This window comes from Chrysochloris asiatica, unplaced genomic scaffold (genome assembly GCF_000296735.1).
Source record: "Chrysochloris asiatica unplaced genomic scaffold, ChrAsi1.0 scaffold00026, whole genome shotgun sequence".
In the NCBI taxonomy this organism is placed as follows: Eukaryota; Metazoa; Chordata; class Mammalia; order Afrosoricida; family Chrysochloridae; genus Chrysochloris; species Chrysochloris asiatica.
This window is the reverse complement of record NW_006408544.1, coordinates 20,602,586-20,610,835: the sequence shown is the minus strand read 5'-3', so window position 1 is coordinate 20,610,835 and position 8,250 is coordinate 20,602,586. Positions and strand designations below refer to the sequence as shown.

General features: G+C 44.6%; 1 protein-coding gene and 1 pseudogene across 1 annotated transcript in view; both read right to left on the bottom strand.

Moving 5' to 3' along the window:
• Positions 1-422: 422 nt before the first annotated feature.
• On the bottom strand, positions 423-1,024 carry LOC102825316 (annotated as a pseudogene).
• A 2,586-nt stretch (positions 1,025-3,610) lies between these two features.
• The window catches only part of MROH7 (maestro heat-like repeat family member 7), a 94,573-nt gene continuing 89,933 nt past the window's right edge, over positions 3,611-8,250 (bottom strand). Inside the window, exons 19-20 of the mRNA XM_006839871.1 lie at positions 4,264-4,326; positions 3,611-3,855 (exon numbers count right to left, since the gene is read on the bottom strand). Of these exons, the coding sequence (XP_006839934.1) occupies positions 3,611-3,855; positions 4,264-4,326 (308 nt within the window). The remainder of the gene's footprint in view (positions 3,856-4,263; positions 4,327-8,250) is intronic.

The window sequence follows — 8,250 nt, the reverse complement described above, 5'->3', positions numbered from 1 at the left end:
TTTTTCTTAATCCAGAGAAGAGTGATTCTGCTGTAGTGTAATTGATCACTAAAGTTACACTATTGGCTGGCTACTGATCAGAGAACAAGGACTCGGCAGTTAGGTCAGGGTGGGGAAACTTTTTTCTGCCAAAATGTATAATATCATTCGTGGGCCATACAAAATTATCAAGTTAAAAATTAGCTTGATATATTTAGTCAAACATTTAATTAACTCATCCCTAATGTGATGGTGGAAACTACGGTTGTCTTGACAGGACCAGACCAAATGATTTCACAGGCCTCATGTGGGCTGGACATTCCCCACCCCTGAGTTAGGTGGACCCAAAATTATTTTAGCTAGAAACAAAGCAGTCTCCACTTAACCACACACATCTGGCCTATCCTTAGTTCAAACCCACGCACAAATGGCCTCACTGAGCTTTATGACTTGCTTTCTTCTTTCCCTGCTGGTGTAGTTTCCCAGATTGGCTTCTTGATATGGTCTGGTAACTGCTCTAATTTTGTCTTTGTGACTTCCATGGCAACCCCTTCAGGTAAGTTTCACTGAATAAATTCCAAGTAGACATCTGCTGTACTTCCAGTTAGGTGTTCTAGCTCTAAACACCTATAAAGTGTTCTCATTTCATACTGGACTCTGTGCTTCTTGAAAATATGTACTGATTTGAGAAGAGTAAAATTTTCTGTTTTCCTTGGAGGTTGATGTACTTTAACAGAAATACCAAGCTCTTTACAAGCACAGCAAAATATTTGTAACTGTCCAAGGCAGCCTTATCATGGCATTTCACTAAAACTGACAGGTGCTTATATAATGTGTCTGGCTTATCAGATATGGTTATCATAGGCTTGGTCAACTCCTTGGGAATATCTATGTGTAGGTTTGAAAACTGTACCCACTTCAGGTTAGTACTGAGAAGAAAGCCACTATTTCTGGCTGTGCTGCTCTTAGAACCATTCACAGAAAAATTCCTTGGATCCCGCCAAAAGCACCGACATAGGGCCCCAAGAACTACTCGCGCCGCCATTTTCCAGTCTCCTGGCTCTTGTTTCTTGGTGATAGTTATATCCCTCTCTGCTCTGGAATTGGCTCTTTTTTAAGCCTACTGGGATGGCAAAACTGACCAATCCCATTAAGATTCCATACATCTTATGTGTATGGCTCTATTCCCACAGAGTTCAATGTATCTCATTTACATTCCAGACCCCTTGGTGGGCCACAGCACCTTATTTGCATAGTCCAACCCAATCATTCCACCCCTTGTCAGTTGGTATTTTGAGCTAATACATCCATAAAGTATAGGTCAAGTTCATCAAATTGTAGCAATTTATCTTCATTTCCTTTATCAAAAAAAGTTTTTTTAAATCTTCCTTTAGCTGAATTCTGATTATCAAGCCATTAAGGCTAGGTCAGTAGTCCTGGTGTGGCACTGTGGGTTAATGCGCTGGACTGCACTGTCGGCTTGAACTGCAAGTTGGTGGTTCAAGCTCACCAACAGTCCTCAGAAACACTATGGGTAGGGGACGACTTGATGGCACTTAATAACAACAACAACAACAAGGCTGGGTCAAATAGGTACTATCTGCAAGTTTGGACATTCTTGTGTATCTCCCCTAACTTCATATCAGCTGGATGGTTCACTCTCAGCTCTAGCCTTCTGTGACTATGTCCTTGTCCATGGGCTCAGGAGTCCCCAGGTCTCATCACACCTCAGACCAACCAGCCCTTCCTCTTCTCTTTCTCATCTCCAGGTCAATGGGAGTCTATTGAGTGTGGTTGAACTCAGCCCATTTCTTCATTGCTACCTTTCCCCCTCTTCCACTCACCAGTAGACCAACGTGGTTGCCAGCAAGCTTACATGCCTGCTCATGTGTTCCCTTTGAGTTTCAGTCTTGGAGGGGGGTTTGCCTGAAGGGACTTGATTATTTGCCTTGATGGCTCCCCAGAGAATAACTTGCTTGTTCTTGTAGTAGCCACTCAGACTGCCATTTTTGTTTTGGATTTTTCCTGCTGGTCTTTCTTTCAATAATTATCTTCTGTTGCTCTAGTTTTCCCAGGCTGGTCTGCTTGTCCTTTCTAGTGGGAATGTCCCACCTGAGAAGTAACCCACCAACCTTTTGACTAATAGATGAATATTTAATTTGCACCACCTCGGGACCTTCTACCTGCTTAGCATATTACTGTGCCTTCTTCTGCTCTCTGGATGAAGACTACTCCTTTCACACAGCTGCCAAGTTGTGGTGATGCAACCCTGACCCTCCTCTCTCCTCTCCCTCCAGGATTCATTGAACACACAGTTGGTCCTTGGGTCCATGTGGACTGCTCTCTCTGACACATGCCCACTGTCTTAGTTACCTCCTGCCATTAATAATACTACAAATAGGTCACTTTAAAGAACGACAATTTATTTTCTCACAGCTCTGCAGGTTAAAAGTCTGACTTCAAGGCATGCCTTTAGGGGGAAGCTCTTCTTTGTCTACTTCAGCATCCAGTTGCTCTGGCCACAACCCTTGCAATTCTTTGACATTTGTGGATGTCTGTCTTTTGTGTATGTGTGTCCATTCTGTTTTATTTATAACTCAGAAGTGATTAGGTTTAGTACTCACTTTATTCTGGGATGATGCTTCATTAACAAAAACTCCTATTTCCAAACAATTATATTTAAAGGTACAGGGGTTAGGATTTTACCACATTTGTTGTGGGAAGGCCCCTTCTCCTGGAAGCTTTCCCTAATATCCAGCTCCCAACTGGGCTATGTGCCTCCTCTGAACTCCACAACTCCATTCTGCTACTCATCACTACACTGACCTGTTGTGCTGTTTGTGTCTTCATATGTCAACCTTGGCACTATTAACTTTGTTGTGGGGTGTGTCTTATGCATAGTTTAGCATCCTTGGCCCCTGCACACTAGATGCAAATAACAACTCCCTCCCCTACAATTGTGACAACCAGAAATGTCTCCAGACATTGTCAAGTATTCCCTGGGGGTCAACATGACCCTCCCTCTGTCCATAACCACTGACTGCATTAGACTATGAACTGGGGACCCAGGGTTGGGTCTCCTTTATATCTGTGTCACCAGCAACCAACACAGAACTGGCCCTGGGTAGACACCTCAATAAATGTTGCCTGAGTGAGTTGTGGCCAATCTTTAGGCAAAGACATGAGAGTGGGACTCAGAAAGCATCATGGGATAGGCATGATGTCATGGTGTGAGGAGGGGCACTCTACTTTCTCTCCCTCCCAAAGTCTATCTGAATCATCATCTCCTTTTATATTTATAATTGCTTTGTGGTAAAGACTGGGAACCGAGGCACTCAGCTGCTTTACTGTGTGGCCTTGGGTCAGCCTCTTTAACTTTCTAAGTCTCCCTGGACCTACTTATAAAAGGTGAACAACCAACACGAGCCAGTGAGTATTGACTGAGTCAATAAATGAAGGTCATGCTCAGCTCAGTGATGGTGGGAAAGAGCTCTGACCTCCAGCCAGACTGGGCTGGACCACACCTCTCCCATGAGGACTACTCAGGAAGGAGAGGTAAGCCATGTAGCATTTATAGGAAACATGGCTGGTGCCACGGCCAGCCCTAAGGATGGTTGAGGGCTCAGGGACATCACTGTTTCAAGGACATCTTCCAGGAACCCAATGCCTGCATGATCCAGGAGCGCCGTTGGTGGGAAGTGGGTAGGTTCTCACAGCTGGGGCTCCAGCGATGCGTGGTGGCTGGGTCACACACCCATGGGTCCCCATGCAGCAGTGGCCAGGAGTTCCGCCAGCAACTGGCCAGGATATGGTCCTGGGCTTGGGCCGCATGGATGCACACTGATGCTTCTGGGTCATGTCTTAAGTTTTCCAGAGCTGGGTCATGGAGAGAGGAGAAGAAACTTGTTACTCCAGGACCCCACGTGGGTCTTCTTAGAAGTCCAAATCAAAGCCTGCCTCTTCTAGGAAGTCTTACTGGACTACTTCAGCCTACCTTGATGTTTCCATCAGCTTCCCCATAATAATATGCTGAACAGGGTGGCCACAGGCTCTCTTAACAGTCTGAAGTACTTTCTCTGTACAAGGTAGCTTTTGCTCTCACTTTCTGAGCTTCTGTATCTCAACTAACTAAATCGCTAGCTTCCCCCAGGTAGAGGTTGTAGTAACCTCAAAACAGCCTAAGATTCACGCCTTGAAAGATATTCCTCCCCGCTCTCTACTCCTCACTGTAGCCCTATTCAGATTCTGCCCCCTGAAATCTCACCAGCCCCAGACACAACTCACCAGCTTTCACGTCATTCAGATAATCTTCTGTCATTATGCTTTCCATACAGGGGACCAGGAAACCTTGAACATAACCCAGGAGATGAGTGTTCCGACCTCCTGCCTATAATTCTCACAACCTCCACTCTCAGACTCTTCAGAGAAACTTGCCCACCCTCCCTCAACCCCAGAAACAGAGACTCAAAAGAAGGACTTCATTTTGACCTTGAGGGTAATTCCTCAGGAAGGGTCTTAGGAAAGGTGGCCGGGCCCTCAGACAGGATCTAGGCTGAAGCTGACTTGGACGGACTCATATTGCAGTCCTTGACTGGTCCTTACCCAGGCTGAGCCTCAGTTTCCATTATCTGTGATGTAGAGAGATACTGTCTCTGCTGCCGACTCACCAGGGCTTGAGCAACAATAGCATGAAAGACACAGAGGGACCTTAAATGCTGAGCACCTTGAACCCCTTTCAGGTGTGTCCCTGGAGAAGCAGAGATTCAGGTATGCTAGGTCAAGGAACTTATTTTGGGGATGTAGGTGAATTGTTCTTGTTATTAGGTGCCATCGAGTTGGTACCAACTCATAGCGACCTTATGCACAACAGAGCAAAACACTGCCTGGTCCTGGGCCAACCTCACAACTGTTGCCACACCTGAGCCCATTGCTGCTGCCACTGTGCCAATCCATCTCGCTAAGGGTCTTGCTCTTTTTCTCTGACCCTCCACCTTACCAAACATGATATCCTACTGGTCCCTCCTGACAATATCTGAAGTAGGAGAGACGAAGTCAGGCCATACTGGCCCTCCAAGGAGCACTCTGGCTGTATTTTTTCCAACACAAATCTATTTGCTCTTTTGGCAGCCCATGGTGCTTTCAATATTCTCCTCTAACACCGTAATTCAAAAGCATCAATTCTTCTATAATCTTCTTTATTTACTGTCCAACTTTTGCATGCATATGAGGCTATTGAAAATATGATGGCTTGAGGCAGGGGCACCTTAGTCCTCAAACTGACATCTTTGCTCTTCAACAATTTAAAAGGTCTTGTGCAGCAGAATTGCCTAATGCAATACATCATTTGATTTCTTGACTGCTGCTTCCATGAGTGTTGATGGTTGATCTGAGAAAAATGAAGTCTTTGACAATATCAATCTTTTTTCCATTGATAAGAACACTCATACTTCCAGTGTTGTCCATAGCTTGTCACGATCCACACAACTGAAAGCCTTTGCATAGTCAATAAAGCACAGGTAAACATCTTTCTGGTATTCTCTGTTTTCAGCCAAGATACATCTGACATCAGCAGTGATATCCCTCTTCTGAATCCGGCTTGAATCTCTGGAAGTTCTCTGTCAATGTATGCTTGCAGCTGATTCTGTATTACCTTCAGTAAACTTTGCTCACATGGGATATCAAAGATATTGTCTGATGATTTCCACATTCCGTTGGGTCAGCTCTCTTTGGAATGGACACAGATACAAATCTCTCCCAATCAGTTGGCCAGATAGCTGTCTTCCAAATTTCTTGGCCAAGATGAGTGAGTTCCCCCAGTGCTGCCTCACTTTATGGAAAGATTTCAACTAGTCTAAGCCTAAGACTAGTATTAGGGTTATGGCTAGGACTAGGGTTAGCGTTAGAGGTAAGCGTTGGACTAGGGCTAGGAGTAAGGCTTGGTCTACTTTTAAGGTTACAGGATTGGAGTGTGTCTTTTGGACCCTGAGAACCCTGCACATTGGGCCTCCTTAACCCAAGGACAGAAAGCTGTGACACCAGAGAGTAGCAGAGCAGTGACAAAGGAGCAGCAGCAGAAGAACCAAGAGCCCAAGCACAAGACAGAGCACTGGGTTTTCCAGCTAGCTCACTGAGCAAGTAGAGCTGAGTGATATTGGGCAGGAGGCTTAGTTGTGGAGTGAAGTAACTCCAGGTCCATGCACATTTTGTTATAAAATTTGTCTTTGTCTTCTCGAGCTGCCCTTTGGAATTTTCTATTCAGCTCTTTTACCTCCTCATTTCTTCCATTTGCTTGAACATCCTTACACTGGAGAGCAAATTTCTGAGTCTCTTCTGACATCCATTTTGATCTTTTCTTTCTTTCCTGTCTTTTTAATGACCTTTTGCTTTCTTCCTGTATGTTGCTCTTGATTCCATCCCACAACTCTCTGGTCTTTGGTCTTTAGTGTCTAATGCATCAAATTTGTTCTTGAGATGGTCTCTAAATTCAGGTGGGATATATACAAAATCATATTTTGACTCTCGTAGACTTATTTTAATTTTCTTCAGCTTCAGCCTAAACTTATATATGAGCAACTGATGGTCTGTTCCAAAGTCTGCCCCTGGCCTTGTTTTGGCTGGTGATATGGAGCTTTTCTACCACTCTCTTTCCACAGATGCAGTCAATTTGATATCTGTGTAGTCCATCTGGTGAGGTCCATGTGCATAACTGCCTTTTATGTTTTTAAAAAGGCATTTGCAATGAAGAAGTCACTGATATTGAAATTTTTGATCACATGAGCTCCAGCATTGTTTCTATCATCAAGGCCATATTTTCCAACTTTTGATCTTTGTTTCCAAATTTTTCATTCCAATCAGTAATTATCAATATATCATGATTGCATGTTTGATCAATTTCAGATAGAAGTTGGTGAAATTCTTGAATTTCATCATCTCTGGCTTTAGTTGTTGTTGTTATTGTTATGTGCTGTGGAGTCAGTTCCGACTCATAGCGACACTGTACAGGTTTATGAGGTTGTAAATCTTTACGGGAGCAGAAAGCCTCGTCTTTCTCCTGTGGAACAACTGGCGTTTCGAACTGCTGACCCTGAGGTTAGCAGCCCAATTTGTTACCACTATGCTAGCAGGCTGGCTTTAGTGGTTTGGTGCATACATTTGAATAACAGAGGTATTAAAAGGTATTCCTTATAGGTGGATAGATGTTATCCTATCATAGACAGCATTGTATCTCAAGACAGATCTTGATATGTTGTTTTTGATGATGAATGCAGTGCATTCATTTTGTCATTCCTGGCATAGTAAATCATGTGACTGTCAGATTCAAAATAACCAATACCAGTCCATTTCAGCTCACTAATGCCTAGGATGGATATCATTGTTTGTGCATTCCATTTCATGTTTGACAATTTCCAGTTTTCCTAGGTTCATACTTGGTACATTCCATGTTCCAACTATTAATGGATATTTACGTAGTGGTTATGAATTGGGCTACTAACCTCAAGGTCAGCAGTTTGAAACTACCAGCTGTTCCGTGGGAGAAAGATGAGGTTTTCTGCTCCCATAAAGATTTACAACCTTGGAAACCCTGTGCAGGGTCACTATGAGTTGGAATCAACTCCATGGTACTTATCAATAACAACAGCTCTTTCTCTTTGATTTGCGCCTAATCAGTAAATGAAGGTCCCAAATGCTTTACTCCATTCGTATCATCAAGGTCAACTCTGCCTTGAGGAAGCAGCTCTTCTCCAGTCATATTTTGAGTGCCTTCCAACCAAAGGGGCTCATTTTCTGCTACTAATGGAGGGGGCGGCGGCTGAACAATGTGCGAGAACTGAGCAGACCTGGTGGAGGTGTTAAATGAAACCTAGACCACGGAGGCAGGGAGAGAGGTGTCTGGAGACCAGGTCGAGGGGGTGGGGTTGGGGGAGGAGTGGTGGTGGTGGTGATGCTGCCTAGCCAGAAGAGACTGCAGCGGCCAGCCAGGCTGTACTAATTACCCTGGACGCGAGGGCGCCGTCCTGGCCTAGCCATTGGATCGTGGCTTTGAGGCGGGCTCGACCAACTTAGAGACCCACAAACCCAGCCCAAAGCTCTCATTACAACCCTGTTGCCCCTGAGGACGGAAAGCCCCCCTTTGAGCCGAACTTAAGGGCCTTAGCACAAGGAGATTCGTGTTTAACAGCGAACACACAACCGCCACATGTCTGTCTGTCGTGCTGTGGTGGTTTAAATTGCTGTGATTCTGAAGCCTATGCCACTGGTATTTTAAATAAC